The sequence below is a fragment of the Corylus avellana genome, chromosome 3 (genome assembly GCF_965113065.1).
Source record: "Corylus avellana chromosome 3, dhCorAvel1.hap1.2, whole genome shotgun sequence".
Taxonomy (NCBI): Eukaryota; Viridiplantae; Streptophyta; class Magnoliopsida; order Fagales; family Betulaceae; genus Corylus; species Corylus avellana.
In genome coordinates, this window is record NC_142492.1 from 30,346,712 (window position 1) to 30,368,153 (window position 21,442).

General features: G+C 35.2%; 2 protein-coding genes and 1 pseudogene across 3 annotated transcripts; all 3 read left to right on the forward strand.

Annotated features, from left to right (window-relative positions):
* Positions 1-903: 903 nt before the first annotated feature.
* LOC132173769 (zinc transporter 1) lies at positions 904-5,952 on the forward strand. 2 transcript variants are annotated; one of them, XM_088514230.1, is made up of 3 exons: positions 904-1,688; positions 1,844-1,993; positions 5,647-5,952. In XM_088514230.1, exons 1-3 carry the CDS (start codon positions 1,065-1,067, stop codon positions 5,950-5,952), a joined length of 1,080 nt encoding a protein of 359 aa, XP_088370356.1. In that variant the 5' UTR covers positions 904-1,064. The 2 variants fall into 2 exon arrangements, with proteins under 2 accessions (XP_088370356.1, XP_059441351.2); XM_059585368.2 differs by lacking the exon at positions 5,647-5,952 and adding an exon at positions 2,844-3,349 and having other exon boundaries at positions 917-1,688.
* A 2,614-nt stretch (positions 5,953-8,566) lies between these two features.
* Positions 8,567-10,073, forward strand: LOC132174014 (ethylene-responsive transcription factor ERF061 pseudogene; annotated as a pseudogene).
* Positions 10,074-17,711: 7,638 nt separating this feature from the next.
* LOC132173770 (zinc transporter 1) lies at positions 17,712-19,965 on the forward strand. Its single transcript, XM_059585369.2, has 3 exons — positions 17,712-18,467; positions 18,642-18,791; positions 19,639-19,965. The coding sequence occupies exons 1-3, from the start codon at positions 17,844-17,846 to the stop codon at positions 19,942-19,944; spliced, it is 1,080 nt and encodes a 359-aa protein (XP_059441352.2). The 5' UTR covers positions 17,712-17,843; the 3' UTR covers positions 19,945-19,965.
* Positions 19,966-21,442: the final 1,477 nt, after the last annotated feature.

Below are 21,442 nucleotides of genomic sequence, written 5' to 3' on the forward strand. Positions count from 1 at the left end.
TTATCCCCCTCCCATAAAATTTCCTGGCTTCGTCCTTAGATGCATTGCTCATGGCCTTGGATCCTTCTAGTAAAAAAGAGTGTCGTAACAATTCGTGTTCGTATATCACGTTCAGATTGTGTTGAATTATGGATATAAGATTTCATAAACCAATCATGATTTGACCTATTTATTTAAACGGGTCAAATCCTTCAATCATAACTCGTTAATTTCGTGTTGGATTCGTATCAAGTTTGTGGGTCGAATCAAAACTTATCAGTTCTCCTATATTTAAACAGATCAAATCATTCAACTATAACTCATTAATTTCGGATTGAATTCGTATCAAGTTTATGGATTGAGTCAAAACTCATCGATTCTCATATCGGGTATGTATCAAGTCAATATATAAGCATAAAACTACATAAATTAACCATAACCCAATTCATTTAAAAATAAAAAAAAAATAAAAAAAAAAAACCAATCAAATATATACACTCCAAAATTTTGTCAATTTTACCAATCACCTCAAGAATTGACAACCCATGGCATTTAGCGAGAGGAAGGAAGGAAGGAAGGACCAAGCAAATAATTGCCTTCGTATCTCCTCAAAATAGTAGATGCACTGCTCATGGCCGACGACCATAGTCCGTCAACGGGCCCACATAAAACAGCTGTAGATCATCATCATCACCATTCCTTAATTGCTTTCCATGTAAGCCAATCACTTGGGGGGGCGGGGTTCCTTAAATTACAAGGCATCCAACCCACGTGCATAACACACGACCTACATATTAATAGTCTAGTCAATTGTAATTATATTATATATGTGTACGTAGAATTTTTTTTCCCTTAATTAATCTGTATTTTTATTATTTAATAAATTCTCTTTAACAATATAAGATGCTCAGATATTGTCCATCCGTTGATCATCCCTGTTTTTCTCATCCAATGCTTTGAAAAGAAGCAGCATAAACCCCTTCTTTTTCCTATCTATATAACAAGAAAACTCGATCGGGCCATTTCACAGACACCCAATCTCCAAAATTCCCATATCTTTCTCCATCTCCCCCCTACCACACGCCATGATCAATCTTGGAGCTTCTTCCTTCAACATCTTCAACCTCTTATTTCTTCTAATACTTCTCTCCTCCACTCCCTATGTAGTGTCGGGAGAGTGCACGTGCGAGGCAGAGACCACAGAGAAGAACAAAGGGGAAGCACTCAAATACAAAATAGCTTCGATTGCGACCATTCTTTTCACCGGTGCGGTGGGGGTGAGCATCCCTTTGCTGGGGAAGAGGATTCCGACTCTAAGGCCTGAACATGATATCTTCTTCATGATCAAGGCGTTCGCGGCGGGGGTGATTTTGGCAACCGGGTTTATCCACATACTTCCCGACGCTTTTGAGAGATTGACATCTCCCTGCCTCAACGAAAATCCATGGGGGAAATTTCCTTTCACCGGCTTCATTGCCATGGTGTCTGCTATAGGGACGTTAATGGTGGATTCCTTCGCGACGGGGTTTTATACGAGGCTGCACTTTAAGAATAGTAAGCAGTTGAGTCCTGATGAAGAGGAGGGCAATAAGCATGCCGGTCACTTACATGTCCATACACATGCCACTCATGGCCATGCTCATGGCTCCGCCGCCCACCCCGAGGAGTTGAATATGGCGGAGCTCATCCGTTTTCGTGTTATATCACAAGTAAGATTAATTCATTTTTTTTTTTTCTCTCTTTAACTGAAAAGGGCGGGCGAAGAGACTAACTAAAAACCAGTTACCGGACGGAATGAATATATGCATGATGCAACATCATAGTAATACATGTGATTACATGTTTGGTGGGTGTTTTGTTGTAGGTGTTGGAGATGGGAATTGTGGCTCATTCGGTGATAATCGGAATATCTTTGGGTGCTTCTCAGAGCACAAAGACAATAAAACCTCTGCTGGCAGCCCTGTCTTTTCATCAGTTTTTTGAAGGGTTGGGTCTCGGCGGTTGCATCTCTCAGGTATCACAACCGGGAATGAAGAAAACTCTGAACCAGTTGCTGCGTTGTCACAAAATAATATTCAGCATCTTTGAAATTTTGGGTGGAGTTTTTTTAAAAAATTCAACAATCGGAGTTGTAGATGTTGTCACAATGAGCACATCCTCCGTTTTTAGTGACTTTTCGTTGCCAGAAAAGAAAAGAAATAACCTGAAAATTAAAGAATGCCCTTAATTTTTTAAAATTTAGAAAATAGATTACCCTTTAATTAATTACACCCAAATGGTCAATTTTCATGCTGAAAAGTTTAAAATGAAATTGATTTTTTTTTTTTTTTAAAATGATAAAGTTTGGGACCCCACTCACAAATTATCACTTTTGTGTGAAAGAAATATTTACTCAAATTATTTCTCTTTATTTTATATATACCATAAACTTTGTAACTTTTTTATTTTTCTTAATGAGTAATGTTATATGTTCAACTCTTATCTGATTGAGTTGACATGACAGCCTTTATTTGCCTTTGAATAAACTTTTATTAAATATATATATATATATATATATATATATATATATATATCCAAAGGCATATGGCACTGCTAAATCAGTTGATAAGATGATAAATAAGTATTTAAATTTTTTTTTAATATATATATAGCATAAATTTTATTGCTTATAGTAAATGTTGTCATCCCTTCTTTTCATTGCCAGTAAAGAAATAATCTGAAAAGTTCAAGATGATAAAAGTGTGGGCAGCCACTCACAAATTGTCAACAAACTAAAACATATATAATATATATAATATATTTTTCATTGCTGTCATTTTTTTATATATATACCATAATTTATTTTGTTGCTTTTTTTCTTGTAGGCGAAATTCAAGACTACTTCTGCGGCAATAATGGCAACATTTTTCTCCCTCACAACCCCTCTAGGAATAGCAATTGGGATTGGAATATCGAGTGTTTACAATGAGAATAGCCCAACTTCTTTGATTGTTGAAGGGGTTTTTGACGCTGCTTCTGCTGGGATCTTGATTTACATGGCACTTGTTGACCTATTAGCTGCAGATTTCATGAACCCAAGAGTTCAAAGCAATTTGAAAATTCATTTAGGGGCAAATATCTCACTTCTTCTTGGAGCTGGTTGTATGTCTTTCATCGCCAAATGGGCTTGATTTTTTCAGCACAATGTATGTATGTGGTTGTACCAAAAAATTTCACGCCAAAATGGAAAGCAAACACTACAGCTCATCATTTAGCAAAGGCCGCAATTTCGTAGTTAGTTGAGCATGTTTAGATGAAAGATTACCCCATTTTTAACCTTAATATTGTACTCGATCTAGATGTTTTGTCTTGATTTTTTAATGAAATTGCAAAAAAAAATTAAAAAAAAATAAAAACCATAGAGAAAGAAAAAGGAGCGTGCCATTTTGAGAAGAGGATGTCCTTTTTACTTTACCATTACCATATTTACATTAAAACGTATTGCTTTCTAACATATACAAACATTGTCGTCGCTCACGTTCATTCGCAAAGGTTTAGCTAATTAACCCAAAGAAATAACACCAAAACTAAGTATATAAAACCATGGTCAAAGCAATTTTTCAGTTTTTTTTTTTTAATTATAATTATTACTATATTATATATATTTTGAGTATTTTAGTAATTTTGGCACAATTCCAATAAAAACAAATGTGTTATCAGTTATCACCAAACTAATTAAGAAATATGATTAGCTATTTCATTCCACATTCTCTCATTTCCAGTAATAGCTATTTATTTTCTTAATGAATTGTCATTCTACATACCAAACGAGACTATGGCCTTCGAAGTTGTTAACAATCTAATAGATTGTCCAACTTCTCAATGATTGGAAAATTTTTATTATGTCAAGAAAAATAGTTAGCATTTTCATTTAGAAGGTTCCCAAAACGTGTCATGCATTTTTTGCTTAGTAATAATAATAATAATAAGAAGAAGAAGAAGCGTATCATATAGTCTCAACCTTACATCACCTTATACCACCTTAATAAATCTCAAGAGACACCATACATTAAAATAAGAGATATGATAGGGCCGGGGCTTAACTGAGTTTTATCTAAGACCAAACTTTTACTTACGTGGCACAAAGTCACATAAGAGTTATGTCAACTTCAAAATTGAAATTTAAAAAAATAGACAAAAATCAAAACATATGTCCACAAAAGTTGTGTCTTAGATGAAATGCAGTGAAACAATTTATGGATTATGTATAGATTGAAGACATTTCCAGTTGTATACGTGAAATTGTAACCTCAGAGTACTATGCTCTATTTTCTTAGAACTTTGGCTTTAGATTTTTCATGAATGAATGAAGATTTGAAACTTTTGTTAAAAAAATTATGTAAATAACCCAAAATAAATTTATTTTGTTTTGTTTTTTATGTAACATTTAGAGCTGAGACATTTATATATATATTGGTTAAATATAGAGATGGAATTCAACCCAGTTTTTTGGAAATTTTGTTGGGATGTAACTAAAAATCTTAACGGATATGAGACATTGAAAAAAATTAAAAGTTCGATACACTAAATTGAGGGGTTTTGAACTTTATGAAGGACATTGCAAAAAGAGTGACAATTCAAGAGGTTTTAACTGAAGTTTCCCCAATTTTTTTTTATAAAGATTGATCGGGAGATTTGTTGGGACTGACATATCAATATTGTGTAATAATTGTGAGATAAAAATATGATTTATGAGCTTCTAGCATTACTCTTTGTCTAAAGATCTTATGTTTCTAGCATTAAAATATGTTGAAAGAATGCATTCCCAACGTGTCAAGTAGAGAAGTGTGGAATCAAGATTTGATTTGAAGGATAAGAAATTAGAGAACCTAGCATAATATCAAAAGCACTTTATACAATATAAAACAGAAGAACCTTTGTTCTAGGGGTGCTTAATTGAAGCTAAAATTAATGAGAAAGAAAACCCCAATTACACAAATTAATTAAATTCATGATCTAGCAATTCTATATTGCCAAGGCTGTCCTAAGAGAGCAAAGAGGGTACGAATTTTATTTTATTTTATTTTATTTTTGAAAAGGGAAGTAGATTCAAATCTTAAAAAGAGCCTTGCTCAGTATTTACAAAGTCCCAAATGCTAATTGGGAAGTTATCAGTCCATAGTATCTCTTGATTGACCTGAAGAGCCAGTTTTGCAATATTATGAGCCACGCCATTACCCTGTCAAGGAAAATAACGCGTTACATGTTTGTTTCATTAAGCAAGATATCGCATACATTATATATTTATTCCCAGACTCAAAAATTTGAATGGAAGAATAACATGTATTCCCTCTTGATATTGTCATAGCTGATAGTTGTATGATTTCATTTTTTTCACTTCAAAAATTATATATATATATAATAAAAAATCCTAATAGAATGGGGTCATTGAATGAAATTGAGAGTTCGATACCCTTTATTGAGAGTTTTTAAACTTGAAGGTAGTGTCAGAAAGAGTGGACGTTTTGAGAGGTTTTTTGAACTTTTCCATTTTTTTTACAAGTACTAATTCAAAGGCTAATTTTTAAGAGAAAAAATTCTATAGTTTGAAATTTATTTGCTTAAATTTGCTCCACAATTTATTATTCATAGCAGATTATCTAAAAGGTTGGCCTTCTTTCCATGCAGGCAAAATTCAGGTCAAGGTCTACAGCAATAATGGCAACATTTTTCTCACTCACAACCCCAGTAGGGATTGCTATTGGCATTGGAATATCAAGTACTTACAACGATAGCAGCCCAATTGCTCTAATTGTTGAAAGGACTTTGAATGCTCTTGCAGCTGGGATTCTGATTTATATGGCCCTCGTTGACCTGCTAGCACAAGATTTCATGAACCCTAGAGTGCAAAATAATCTGAGGATCCAATTAGGGGCAAATATCTCACTTCTTCTTGGGGCTGAATGCATGTCTGTCTTGGCTAAATGGGCTTGAATTTTAAACCACTCTTTATATTCTTGCCTTGAATTTACACCATAAAGAAATTAATTAATATGAAGTACATCAAGGGTTTTTTTGCTTGTTTTCAGTTGACTACCCCATCCTATACACTCGATCTTGACCTCCAATTTTGCTGTAACTTTATTTATTTGTCATCTCTTTAGTGAAGTTTATTTTTCTTTTGGGAAAAGTACACATGCCCTCATCAAATTACTGCATTTTATTGTCAATTTCCCACCCAAACTACCAATTGTGTCGATATTGTTGGGAATTGTATCCAAAACTCCAATTGATTGGATAAAGTTTTTGAATAGAACAAAAGACATATACGTTTATTTTTATATGGCATATATACATGTGACTGTATATTGTTCGATTATATGCATGTGAGATCCCTAAGATGCATTGTATTTGAGTGATGGTGTGTGTGTATCACAGAAGATCATACTCAAAGATCCTTGTAACTTATTAAAATAGTACTTGTTTGTAGTCGTAAATGGAATTGGAATTCCATATAGACTATAACATGGTAAACCTCAAGTGACTGATCTTGGTCATGAGAAGCAGGGAGGCTTCAGATTAATATGTTGGGGGTATTGACAAGGTTGTGCCATACACCGAACAAGACCATGTGAGTCATCAATTATATATATTGTTACAACAATTGATGTATTTGCACAATGTCTTAACATTTACTCTAAATCCGAAGAAGTTAGTAAACTCAGATGTGAAAGTGTTGATTATTTTGATTTATTTAAGAGTGATACCTATCATCGGTCGATAGTACTCAATACATTGGGTAATTACATCTAACATTGTAGGAACATCAACTTCAAGAAGGAATTCAAATCATTTGTCAGTTAACGAAGAGATAAGGAATATTCCCCGTATTTTAGATTTAATTGGAAAAATTATCTTAAAAGCTCAGGCCCGAGTGTTTTCAATAGTTACATTAAAAACTTATATATATATACAAGGTGAGATGTAATCTCACAAAGTACATAAGGATAATCATGAATTTGAATTAGAAACTCAAGGAAAAGAGGTAGTGAACAAAGTGACAGTAGGAAAAGACTTTGGTTCGACTACGAAATGATTCCATGGAGAGGTAATATATATAATAAGTACATCGCGAGAATTGATTGATTAAATAAAAAATAATCATTAGAGTGCAGTCACAATTGTTTAGTGGAATTAATTGTGATTAAATAGTGTCGTGTGATATGATCTTGAAATTAAGATATGTTCACAGGCTTGTTAAGCTAATGATATTTTACCTTAGGTCCCTCTTTGAACTGATATAAATTGACTTGGCAATTATATCCTTCCTCAAGTATTTATTTATTTACTGGCATGTTTTATTTTTAATAAAACATGGGCAAAAAGATTTATTTAATCTTGTTCGTTAGTTGGAGAATAGTAATTAAATAGAGCACTAGGCTCATAATTTAATTTTAATTTATTGGGCTTGTTAAATAACTTTGGGCTATATGGAATTAATTCCAAATGGCTAAAGTTAATTAAATGAAGATTGGGCTTAAGGATAAAGCCCAAGCCCAAGTGATAAACCAAGTGGAAGTGGGCTAGGGCTAAAAGCCCTAGCATAGGCGCATGGGGAGAATATTTTCTCCCCATGGCCTTGTGGTTCAAGGGGCAAGGGAGGTCATTTTGACTCCCTTGGCCATGTACTACATGGACTGGGATTTCTAATCCTAGTCCCACATTGTTTAGAATTCCATCTTCTCTTGGGTTCTTCGTATTATAAATAGATGAACAATTGAGAGCAAAATTATACCTTTGATTCAATGCTTGTGATTTTTGTGAAAGACAAAAACACAACTCCACTCTCTCCTTTTAGAGTGTATACACAGCCAAGTAGGGAGAAATTATCTCCAAAGTTTTGCTACTAGTTTTTCTCTTGTTCTTGAGAACACTCTGTGAACTCACACTCATAGTCATATTCAGTTATCAAATAAAAGATCTTATAGAAAAATATTCACCACAATTGATTGAAGATCTTGACGTTCTTGATCTACAATCAAGTGTTCAAGAAATTCTTCGTGAATATGATGAAGAACATAAAGATGTTCTTAAAGTTTATGAGGAACACGAAGAATACAAAGAAGGCGAGATGAGTATGGACGAATACTTGAAGTTTGCAAGCATGTTGGAACTTCAATTACTTGAAGTTTGCATATCGGGGCCACCCTTAGGGCAATTAAGGGTGGCCGCGACCACCCCTGGCCGCTTTTATTTCAGTTTTTTTTTTTTCATTTGAAAAAAAAATTTAAAAAAAAAAAAAAGGCCATCCAAACTGACAGTCATTTGCGAGTTGGCCCCCCTATGTTCAAAATGTACTAAAGTAGCAAAACAAAGTACCAAAATGTATCAAAATGGCCACTCCGTTAGTCAGCCCCGTCAATTTGGATGGAAAATGCATCACATGCCATCCAAGTGCTATTTTTTTACTTGAAGTTACGAAAATGCCCTTTTGTGAAAACATAAATTTTATCCCCTCAAGTGACGTTGTTTGTCCTAACTCTTCTCCCCACACATTGTTTTTCTACCAATTTTTTGGGAAAACAACGCTGGAAAATCTTCCATAACTATGGATGCAATCTAGGACCAGAACCTTCCCTTCACATTCAACGACGGTGCCGATATCAAATACTCCTTATCGCAATTCTTACTAACAGGGGGCACAAACACCTTGGACTTTTCTCGCATTGCCCTCCATCAAACACCATTGCCAACCCGTTTTTTTGAGCCTTTGGGTTCCTATGTGATGCAGCGAAGGATAGTAATGAACAAGAAAACAGCAAGTAGAAGGGATAAATATTTCTAAGATTGTGAGACTATCACAAGAATCAAAGAAACCTTCTCAAATCAATAGATGCTATCTATAAATTTAAGGAAAAAGTGATGAAGAAACTCAACTCTGAGTATTCTTATTGAGAAAACCAAATAATAATCATAAACTGAGTTTGCTAGAGGCTATAAGCATGTATTTATAGCCTCCAATACTCCTAATACTACTAAAATACGGAATAGGGACTTTCAAAACCCTAATCCCAACAAAATAAGGAAAGAAAGTCGTTTTACAGCGAAATAAATGCGGAAAAGTAACATAGGCGCCCCGAGTGCGCTCGATCGCAGGTAACTTGCGATCGATCGCACTTCCAGAGGCTAGGTGCGCTCAATTATGCGATCGATCGCTGAAACAGGGGCCATCGGTCGCAGTTCCAGGAACTCCATTCTCCAACACAGGGGAACTGCGATCGATCGCAATCAGGGTGCGATCGATCGCACTTCTAGGGACTACTTCTTTTGCTGCGCGAGTCTGGGATCGTGTCACCATCTTCTGGGGCGTCTTCACACACTTATCCATTCCCGTCTTCTTCATGAAGTCCCATACACTTCGGTCCACATCACTATGTTTACCTTCGCCAAAGATATCTTCTCCAGCAGTTTTGCCATGAAAGCCAAGCAAACAGCGCGCTTGTTCGCACTTCGGCGATGAACCCACTTCAGAGCTCTTTATGCACAAGCTCTTACAAAGCCCGTACAAGAAAAAACTATACACGGGAGTGAGATAGAGGCATTGGGGCAAATGGGTCGTTGAGATTAGACTACCCCATAACAGAGTGAGAGTCTGGTTGGGTACCTACAACAAGGCTGAAGCCTATGCTTATGCCTACGACCGAGCTGCTTATAAGCTTCGTGGTGAATACGCACACTTGAATTTTTCAAATCTTACGGATCCAAGCGAGTTAGGATTCCGAGATTGTGAGAAATTGAATGCCTTGAAAAACTCGATGGATGCCAAAATTCAAGCTATTTGTCAGAAGGTGAAAAGAGAGAGAGCTAAAAAGAATAGGAAGAAAAGCGGTGTAGGTTGATGTGGTGGTAATGGCAACGAGGTTGTAAAGGCAATGAAGGTTGATTCATCGTCATCTTCGTTGTCGTTACTGTGGTCGCCGTTGGCTCTTGGTGACAGTTGGGGCAGTGAATGGCTATCATCGGCAGTTTCCGAAGAAGAGTTAGGCCAAACGACATCGCTTGTGGGGGATAAAATTTCTGTTTTCACAAAAGGGCATTTTCGTAACTTCAAGTAAAAAAATAGCACATGGATAGTACATGATGCATTTCCATCCAAATTGACGGGGTTGACTAATGGAGTGGCCATTTTGACACATTTTAGTACTTTGTTGGGCTACTTTAGTACCTTTTGAACATTGAGGGGGCCAACTCGCAAATGGCTGTCAGTTTGGGAAGCCTTTTTATATTTTTCCCAAAAAAATAATATGTGGTTTTCATAATTTTGATTCCAATTTTTGGATGTGTGGTGTTACCAAACTAAGGAATAGGAATAAGTATTCTATTACACACTCTTCTATTCCTAGTAGTAGCTATTCATTTTTCAATGGATTAGACATTTCGCGAACTAAACGAGGCCTAAGGGAAAGATCATGGGAATATGGGATCATATCAATTAGGTAGTGAATACTGAACTTCTTAAGACTATAACATACTTATTATGTCAATCAAAGAAAAAAGAAGCTTTAAGTATATTGAAACTGAATGATGACTTTAATACAAATTATAAAGTGATCTTGAAGTACGACGAAGAACTTTAAGAAAAGACCTTGAGTTCCTTCTCCCTCCCTCTCTTCTTCCTTCACTCTCTCTCTCTTCCTCTCCTTGGGGTGGCTCTAGACGACCAAATGGTTGCTATGGTTCCATAGTGAGCCTTAAATAAGCCATCTCCAGCTTCTACAAAACGTATATAAAGCACATGCAGATTGTCCCCGATAGATCGGTGCTTGTACCATTTGGTTGCAATGGTTTATAAATTTATCCTATGTGGCTTCAAGCTCCATCGTTTGATTGGTTACTTTACGCAGATCAATCCATTACTTTTCTCTACAACTCACAGGGTACTTTCACCTAACCGATCAAATGGTTTGACCATCAACCGATCGATAGGGTTTTGTTGATTGGGTCCATTTTTCTTAATTTCCACTCATTCATTGCCCCCTTTTAATTTATTTGGGGAAAATACACTTTACCCCCTTAACTATCCATCCATTTTCACTTTTAACCCAAATATTTAAAAAGTGACACTTGACTCCCACCCCCCAAACTTTCAAATTGTTGCAATTCAACCATTCTGACTTCTTTTTTTTTCCCAAAATGCCCCCATCCCAAGTTAAAAAATAATAATAATAATTAAAAATTAAGAGGTGGCCGGTCTGGGGTGGCCAAGCCCAACTAGGGTGGTCGGCCACCTCTTAATTTTTAAATTTTTTTTTGGGAAAAATCCATTTTACCCTCATGAAGTTTCAGGAGTTTTTCAATTTGAACCCCAAAATTTAAAAATTGGCAATGTACCCTCTTAATATTTCAAAAATTTTCAATTTAAACATTCCGTTATTAATTTCCGTCAAATTGGACGAAAATCTATGAAATTACATAATTACCCTCAGGCTTTTTTAAAAAAAATTTCGTCCAATTTAACGAAAATTAGTAACGGAAGGTTTAAATTGAAAATTTTTGAAACATTAAAGGGGTACATTGCCAATTTTTAAACTTTGAGGTTCAAATTGAAAAACCCCTGAAACTTCAGGGGGTAAAATGGATTTTCCCTTTTTTCTTTTTTTAACTTGGGATGGGGGCATTTTTGGAAGAAAAAAAAGTTAAAATGGTCGAATTGCAACAATTTGGAAGTTTGGGGGGGATAAAGTGTCATGTTTTAAACATTGGGGTTAAAAGTATAAATGAGTAGATAGTTCAAGGGGTAAAATATATTTTTTCCAATTTATTTACTCCCTAAACCCTCATTAAGATTTTCTTAACCTCAATTTAAAACGGACTATTAGACCATCTGTTGAAGAGGTATTGGTGAATTTAGGAGGACTGACATTGCTCCCATAATCTTAAAAAAATAAATAAATAAATAAATAATAATAATAATCATTGCTCCCATATACAAAGACAAAAAGCTGCGGTCCACGTAGATATGGAGCAACTTGGGCTTTCGAAGGCAAATATTATGGAAAATGCTACGATGCAATAAATTTTTCACAATTGGCCCATCTAATTCCAAGGGGGCAAAGGGCACATGGCCATTTATACTTTTTCATTATTTAATTTTTTAAAATTTTAAAATTAAAATCAGAATAAAAAAAAATACATCAAAAAATAAAACCACCCTCAAGGGTCAAAAAAATTTGAATTTTTTTTAGATTTAGCTCATGGGGGTGGCCACCCCCAATAGCCGGTTGTGGGTGGTGATGGCCCTTGGGGTTGGCCGAAGCCACCCCATGGCCATTGGGAGCTAAACTGGGGTGGCCAGCTACCCCATAGCAACCCCTTTTCATTTTTTGATTTTTTTATTAATCTTTTTATATTTTAATTTTAATTTTAAAATTAAATAATAATAATAATAATAAAATTGCAAATGGCCATGTGCCATTTGCCACCTAGGAATTAAATGGCCAATTGTGAAAAAATTTATTGCATTTGTAGCATTTCCCTTGGTCAACTTAATAGAGATAAGATTGGTTAAAGTGCTGAGAATTGTTAAAGTGGGTCTTCCAGTAGACTTGATGGTAGTGGGACGATATAGAAGAGGAGGAAGAATGGGTTGGCAAGTTGCCACAGGATCAGACTTTGGCCTTTTTGGGCTCTGATACCATAAATAAGTTTTAAGTATATTGAAACTATATATTATTCTTTCTCACGTGGTTTTTTAATTAAAACATTAATTTTGTGAAATAAAAAGAAGATAAAAAAGATGGTATATATATATATATATATATATATATATATATATCATTACTCTAAATTAACAAAGTATGACATAGAATACATAGACAAATACAATAAAGACTTTGAAACAAACTACATTTCTAGCTTTGATGTAAATTATTATTCTGACTTTGATATGTTTTCAAGAGGTAGCTCAATCGGTTGAGACCATGTCTAATAAAGCGAAGGTCACTAGTTTGAATCATCTTTCCCCCTTTTGTGTGAACATGTCAAAAAAAAAAAATCTGACTTTGACATATATTATAGTGAAATGCTACCGTTTTTCTTGGTATTCTTCTGATCCTTGATATTATTTTCTAAAAAAGCAGAGAAAAAAAAAAAAGAAAAAAACTTACACCCACTGGTCTCATATTTTTTTGAAAAATTTTAGGTGTTCTCCTAGTCTTATGTGGATATTATTTTCTAAAAACCTGATAAGAAAAATAATCATATATGGGTCAAAGAATACTTAGCATACTCCTATATTTTTTTAGAAAACAATATTCACGTAGGATCAAGACAACACCAAAAACAATTGTAATATTTCTCTATATCATAAGTACTGATAGATGGTATGGTATATTAAGTACTTTAGCCTTCATTAATTATCATTTATCTTGCTGCATGTTGCTGCTCATTCGGTGGCCTCTGTTTAATTATATATCTTCATGTGATGGAAAACGTTTATGATTATCTATGAAAGCAGTGTTTAAGAGAATACCGGCGTGCATGACTGTTCATGCACGCCAGTCTTCTCTTAAACACTGCTCCTTCAACAAAGTGGGTGGCTTATACTAGTGAATAGTTAGGTGAACATGTCATGTATCTCATTGGGCTCAAACTGAATTTGACTATATCCACTTACGACAAGTCAGGCTCCTCAAAGTCATATATATGGGCAACATAGAGGTCAAAGGAATCTGAGTCAATGAATATGATATTTCGTTTTCCCATTCACCAAAGGATATTTCGTTTTCCCTTTTGCCAAACAATATGAGATATTTTAACCCACAATCATGACAATAAAGAATAATGAAGTTCTAAATTAAATTTGAAATAAGAAATAAGAAAATATATCGTTTGGCTATAAAGGCTGTCAACTTATTGATTAATCAAGCTGTCAAAAAAGAAAAGCCTGCTAAAAATAATAAGAGTTATCTAACTTGTAGAATTATATTGGATTACCAACAAATTTTCAAAGTTGGCCAAGATGAGAGTCCAGTGTGGGAAATCTAACTTTGAGCTCAAACGTGCATTTAGCATTGTTCTTATACAGTAAAGTGGTAAATGGTCAAAACAATCCCTCAAATAATAGAAATTTACTTGTTGATGGGTTCATAAAATACTTCAAATTTCCCTCTAAAAAGGGTAATTAAGAAATAAAAAATTCTACCCACTTGATTATTAGAAACAAGTATTTCAACAAATCCCAAATAAAAGAAAGAAAAGAAATAACTCTTAATTTGGAATGGAAGTAATAACATATACCAATAGTTTTGATCAAATGATTAATTTAAGGTTCGTTTATTTCGACGTCAAAAAATATTTTTAGCGAAAAATATTTTTTGGTGTTTGGCACGTACAGAAAATCATAAAATTGTTTTATATTTTTTTATTCAATTATATTAAACTTTAAATTACGATAATGTTCCGACCGGGTCCTAGAGAAGTTCCAACAGTGGTTCGGTTAGGTCCCGACAAAGTCTTGGTGGTGGCTCCGCCGGGTCCTAGCAATGTCAAGACCAGGTCTCGACGAGTCCCGATCAAGTACAAGCAGTGTCCCAATCGAGTCTCAGCTGAGTTCTGACTGGGTCTTGACAAAGTTCTAATTGTGGCTCCGTCGAGTCCCAGAGGTGTCCCGACTAGGTCTCGACAAGTCGTGCTCGTGTTCTGATCGGGTCCATGAGGTGTCCTGACCAGGTCCCAGCTGAGTTTTTGACTGAGTCGTGGTGGTGTCCCAACCGAGTCCTAGCGGAATCCCAGTCGGATCCTGGTTGGGGTGGGCAAAAACTTGCCCAACCTAACCCAATCCGCCCTCCCCGTCGGGTTTTAGTGTTTTTTTGGCGGATACAAGTTGAAAAAATCAAACCCATGCGGGTAGGGTTGGGCCACGGGTATAGTTTTTTTAAAAGAGACGGGTACTCGACCCGCCCAGCCCATAATGCTTAAAACCCTAAATTCTTAATATCCTCTCATTTCACGCAGCTGTCCAGACTCTCTAGACCCAACGCCTCTCTCACTCTCTCTCTCTCTCTCTCTCTCTCTCAGTCTCTTGAGTCTCTTAGTCTCCTCTCTCAGACTTACTCTTGTCGACGCCGCTCCTCTCTCAGTCTTGCCACTCTTCTCACTCTCCCCGGCGGAGGATTTCTTGAACCATACCGCTCCTCTCTCTCTCTCTCTCTTGCCGTCGCACCGATCCCAGGTTTCTCTCTCATCTCTCTCTCTAGGAAGTGAACTAATGTGCTCTCTCTCTCTCTCTAGTCTCACGACTCTCACGGTCTCACCCCTCGACATCAGGTAAAGAAATCTCATCTTTGGTAAAAAAATAAATCCCAAACCAATTTTTTTGAAAAAACTACCAAAAAAAAAAAAATCAAGTCAAGTGGGTATCCAACCCGCCTCGACCAACTCGACCCCGCTAAACCTGCCTCGACCAGCTCAAAAAAACCGGCGGATAACCCACATTGTATCCGAGTTTCGGGTATGGTTTTTCAAACCCGCCTGGGTCGGGTCGGGTAGCCGAAAAATGCCAAAACTCGCCCGAACCGACCCATGCCCACCCCTAGATCCTGGCAGTGTTCTAATGGAGTCTTGGCGACGTCACGACTGAGTTTGTCGATTTGTGAATGAGATGTTTAAATTCGAAAAAATGATTTATAGTTTTCAAAAATGAAAATCATTTTACAAAAATTAAAGAGGCTTTTTCAGTCGAAACGAAAATATTTTCGGTTAAGTATTATTTTCTTTTGCACCAAACGCTCGAAATACAAAAAATATTTTCTAAAAATCATTTTACACCGAAACAAGCGGAGCCTAAAACAAAACCATGACTAATTATGTTTGAGTAGCTTATTATAAGTTAAACCAATATGTAAAGTTGAAGAAAATGAATTATTTAGATTTACATAAGCATGATATTTCTTGTGTCTTAAAAATAGAAAGAAGCCTCTACACACTACACAACATGTATTTTAATAAAATAGACCCTTTTTAAATCTAAGATGCTAAATAAACAAACATTTGAGTATTTAAAAAATCTAAATGTGTTTAATGACAGTTCACACATGATTTTGGTTCACACAATTTGGGTCAAAAGGGGAAAAGCACACAAATGCTAAAGAGGGATACGTGCCTTCCAAGACCCAGCCGTATTTAATGCTAAAGAAAGTGTACAATTTTGTAGCAGCCCAAGAATGAAGACATAATATCGACATTCTTTGATAGACTTTCTGTGGAACCAACCAGTACGGCGAATGGGCGAAGCAGTCCAAGTAACTTCCTTTGAATAAAGTGATTGCATGACAACATTGTGTCTTCATCCCCCTTAAACCTGTCATTATCTCAACTGCCTCGACAAACCTCATTTTATGGGTTTTCCTTTTTGTATTTCTAGCTATCTCACTATATATAAAGCCTTTCCATGACCTCTTCGTCACTTTGCAAATTTCTAAAATATTCTCATAAATTTCAAGATTGCCCCCTACTTTCCAACAACATAAAGTTTCAAAGAAACAAACCAAAGGGTTTTTGGATGCTTCTTTAAGAAAAGAGCGTCGGCCTTTACCTAGGGTGTCAATTTGTGCTTAGTTGCATTTAGATAAACAGGTCCCGTAATCTTAAATATTATATGTCAAAGTATGAGTATAAAATTATATAAATTAATTACCTTAATTTGATTCATTTAATTAAGCTTTTATATTAACTTCGTATTGAATTTATATATATGAGATTTACGCGTAAAATATTGACTACCTCGGTTCTTTAGTCAATGGCATTTAGCGCAATAATAGAAGGACAAACATGTGACATGCTGATGGCCTGGGTTCAACTTGTCTCTTCAATGTTATTGATGCACTGCTCGTGGCCTTGTATCCTTCTAGTAAAAAAGAGTGTTGTATTGAATTAGAAATAACAATTTGTGTTCATATGTCATGTTCAGATTGTATTGAGTTATGGGTATAAGATTCTATAAACCAATCGCAATTTGACCTATTTATTTAAACAGGTCAAATCCTTCAATCATAACTCGTTAATTTTTGTTAGATTCGTATCAAGTTTGCAGGTTAAATCAAAACTTATTAGTTCGTATATATTTAAACGGGTCAAATCTTTCAGTCATAACTCATTAATTTTGTATTAAATTTATATCAAATTTACGAGTCAGTCAAAACTTACCAGTTCTCATATCGGGTATGTTTCAAGTCAATATAAGCATAAAGCTACATAAATTAACCCAAACCTAATTCATTTAAACAAAAACCAATCAACTATATAAACTCTAAAATTTTGTCAAATTTATCAAACCCTTGCCTTTAGTGCATGGCATTTAGCGAGAGGAAGGAAGGACGGTTGAACATGTGAGATACAAATTGCCTATTATCTCTTCAAAACAGTAGATGCACTGCTCATGGCCGACGACCAAAGTCCGCCAACGGGCCCACATAAGACACCTGTAGATCATCATCATCACCATTCCTTAATTGCTTTCCATGTAAGCCAATCAATTGGGGGGGGTCCTTAAATTACAGGGCATCCAACCCACGTGCATAACACACGACCTACATATTAATAGTCTAGTCAATTGTAATTATATTATATATCTGTACGTAGAATTTTTTTTCCCTTAATTAATCTGTATTTTTATTATTTAATAAATTCTCTTTAACAATATAAGATGCTCAGATATTGTCCATCCGTTGAGTATCCCTGTTTTTCTCATCTAATGCTTTGAAAAGAAGCAGCATGAACCCCTTCTTTTTCCCATCTATATAACAAGAAAACTCGATCGGGCCATTTCACAAACACCCAATCTCCAAAATTCCCATATCTTTCTCCATCTCCCCCTACCACACGCCATGATCAATCTTGGAGCTTCTTCCTTTAACATCTTCAACCTCTTATTTCTTCTAATACTTCTCTCCTCCACTCTCTATGTAGTGTCGGGAGAGTGCACGTGCGAGGCAGAGACCACAGAGAAGAACAAAGGGGAAGCACTCAAATACAAAATAGCTTCGATTGCGACCATTCTTTTCACTGGTGCGGTGGGGGTGAGCATCCCTTTGCTGGGGAAGAGGATTCCGACTCTAAGGCCTGAACATGATATCTTCTTCATGATCAAGGCGTTCGCGGCGGGGGTGATTTTGGCAACCGGGTTTATCCACATACTTCCCGACGCTTTTGAGAGATTGACATCTCCCTGCCTCAACGAAAATCCATGGGGGAAATTTCCTTTCACCGGCTTCATTGCCATGGTGTCTGCTATAGGGACGTTAATGGTGGATTCATTCGCGACGGGGTTTTATACGAGGCTGCACTTTAAGAATAGTAAGCAGTTGAGTCCTGATGAAGAGGAGGGCAATAAGCATGCCGGTCACTTACATGTCCATACACATGCCACTCATGGCCATGCTCATGGCTCCGCCGCCCACCCCGAGGAGTTGAATATGGCGGAGCTCATCCGTTTTCGTGTTATATCACAAGTAAGATTAATTCTTTTTCTTTTTTTTTTTTTTTCTCTTTAACTGAAAAGGGCGGGCGGAAGAGACTAACTAAAAACCAGTTACCGGACGGAATGAATATAGACGGTGAAAAGGACATACGCCCAGTTGACATGCATGATGCAACATCATAGTAATACAAGTGTTTTGTTGTAGGTGTTGGAGATGGGAATTGTGGCTCATTCGGTGATAATCGGAATATCTTTGGGTGCTTCTCAGAGCACAGATACAATAAAACCTCTGCTGGCAGCCCTGTCTTTTCATCAGTTTTTTGAAGGGTTGGGTCTCGGCGGCTGCATCTCTCAGGTATCTCAACCGGGAATGAAGAAAACTCTGAACCAGTTGCGTTGTCACACAATAATATTCAGCATCTTTGAAATTTTGGGTGGAGTTTTTTTAAAAAAATTCAACAATGGGGGTTGTAGATGTTGTCACAATGAGCACATCCTCCGTTTTTAGTGACTTTTCGTTGCCAGAAAAGAAATAACCTGAAAATTAAAGAATGCCCTTTATTTTTTTATTTAGAAAATAGATTGCCCTTTAATTAATTACCCCCAAATGGTCCATTTTCACGCTGAAAAGTTTAAGATTAAATTGATTTTTTTTTAAATAATATATATATATATAACGTGTGGGACCCCACTCACAAATTATCACTTTGTGGCAACCAAATATTGATTCAATCATTTCTATTTATTTTATATAAATCATAAACTTTGTTACTTTTTTATTTTTCTTAATGAGTAATATTATATGTTCAACTCTTATCTTATTAAATTAAATTAACGTGACAGTCTTTATTCACCTTTGAATAAATTTTTATTAAAATATATATATATTTATTCAAAGGTAGATGGCACTGCTAAATTAGTCAGTAAGATAATAAATGAGTATTTATAATTTTTTTAATATATATATATATATATAACATAAATTTTATTGCTTATAGTAAATGTTGTCATAATGAGCACATCATCCCTTTTTTTAATTGCCAGTAAAGAAATAATCTGAAAAGTTTAAGATGATAAAGTGTGGGCAGCCACTCACAAATTGTCAACAAACTAAAACATATATATATATATATAAATGACAGCAAGGCTATATATATATATATACCATAATTTATTTTGGTGCTTTGTGTTTTTTTTGGTAGGCGAAATTCAAGACTACTTCTGCGGCAATAATGGCAACATTTTTCTCCCTCACAACCCCTCTAGGAATAGCAATTGGGATTGGAATATCGAGTGTTTACAATGAGAATAGCCCAACTTCTTTGATTGTTGAAGGGGTTTTTGACGCTGCTTCTGCTGGGATCTTGATTTACATGGCACTTGTTGACCTATTAGCTGCAGATTTCATGAACCCAAGAGTTCAAAGCAATTTGAAAATTCAATTAGGGGCAAATATCTCACTTCTTCTTGGAGCTGGTTGTATGTCTTTCATCGCCAAATGGGCTTGATTTTTTCAGCACAATGTATGTGGCTGTACCAAAATATTTCACGCCCGGAAAGCAAACACTGCAGCTCATCGTTTAGCAAAGGCCACATCGAGCATGTTTAGATGAAAGATTACCCCGTTTTTAACATTAATATTGTATTCGATCGAGATGGTTTGTCTTCATTTTTTAATGAAAGTGCCAAAAAAAAAAAAAAAAAGCCCATAGAAAAGGAAAAAGGGGCATGCCATTTTGAGAAGAGGATGTTCTTTTTACTTGACTATTACCATATCTACTCTGAAACGTATTGCTTTCAAACATATATGGACATTGTCGTCGCTCACGTTCATTCGCAAAGGTTTAGCTAATTAACCCCCCCCCCCCAAAAAAAAAAAAAAAAAAACACCAAAAATAAGTATATAAAACCATGTTCAAAGCAATTTTTCACTTTTTTTATTTTTTGTATTTTTATAATTATTTCTGTATTATATATATTTTGGGTATTTTAGTAATTTTGGCACAATTCCAATAAAAACAAATTTGTTATCACCAAACTAATTAAGAAATATGATTAGCTATTTCATTCTACATTATCTCATTTCCGGTAATAACTATTCATTTTCTTAATAAATTGTCATTCTGCATACCAAACGAGACTATAGCCTTTGATGTTGTTAACAACCTAATAGATTGTCCAACTTCTCATTGATTGGAAAATTTTTATTATGTCAAGAAAAATAATTTACATTTTCATTTAGAAGGTTTCCAAAACGTGTCACACCTTTTTTGCTTAAAAATAATAATAATAAAAAGCGTACCATATATTATCAATCTTACATCACCTTAGGCCACCTTAATAAATCCCAAGAGACAGCATACATTAAAATAAGAGATATGAAAGTCGTTTAACTGAGTTTCATATAAGACCAAACTTTTACATACGTGGCACAAAGTCACGTACGAGTTGTGTAAGTTTCAAAATTAAAATTAAAAAAAAAAAAAAACAAAACAAAAATCAAAACATGTCCACAAAAGTAGGTCTTAGATGAAATGCAATGAAACAATTTATAGATTATGTATAGATGGAAGACATTTCCAGTTATATACGTGAAATTGTAACCTCACAGTACTATGCTCTATTTTCTTAGAACTTTGGCTCTAGATTTTTCATGAATGAATGAAGATTTGAAACTTTTGTTAAAAAAAAAAAAAAAAAAAAAAAAAAATTATGTAAATAACCCAAAATAAATTTATTTTGTATTGGTTAAATATAGTGTACGGAGATGGAATTCAACCCAGTTATGATGTCAACATCCCCTCTCTTTTTCCTCTAAATTCTGTGACCCTTGAAGGTGCTCGGCAAAAAGCGTCGATCGCGTACAGCATCCACCCACGATTCAACCCTTTCTACGAGTCTATGCCCCCATCTATTGTGGATTCCATTTGTCTAGTAAAAATGTTAAAAATTATTTTTTTATTATATAAATAACTGTTTTTCTTTTTTTAGAAAAAAAAAATTACA

Bases quoted from the DNA above. Each gene is read 5' to 3' on its own strand.
- LOC132173769 (XM_088514230.1), top strand. From the start codon at position 1,065: ATGATCAATCTTGGAGCTTCTTCCTTCAACATCTTCAACCTCTTATTT. The intron at 1,689-1,843 runs GTAAGATTAATT...GTTTTGTTGTAG, and splicing joins GTTTTCGTGTTATATCACAA to GTGTTGGAGATGGGAATTGT. The intron at 1,994-5,646 runs GTATCACAACCG...CTTTCCATGCAG, and splicing joins TCGGCGGTTGCATCTCTCAG to GCAAAATTCAGGTCAAGGTC.
- LOC132173770 (XM_059585369.2), top strand. From the start codon at position 17,844: ATGATCAATCTTGGAGCTTCTTCCTTTAACATCTTCAACCTCTTATTT. The intron at 18,468-18,641 runs GTAAGATTAATT...GTTTTGTTGTAG, and splicing joins GTTTTCGTGTTATATCACAA to GTGTTGGAGATGGGAATTGT. The intron at 18,792-19,638 runs GTATCTCAACCG...TTTTTTTGGTAG, and splicing joins TCGGCGGCTGCATCTCTCAG to GCGAAATTCAAGACTACTTC.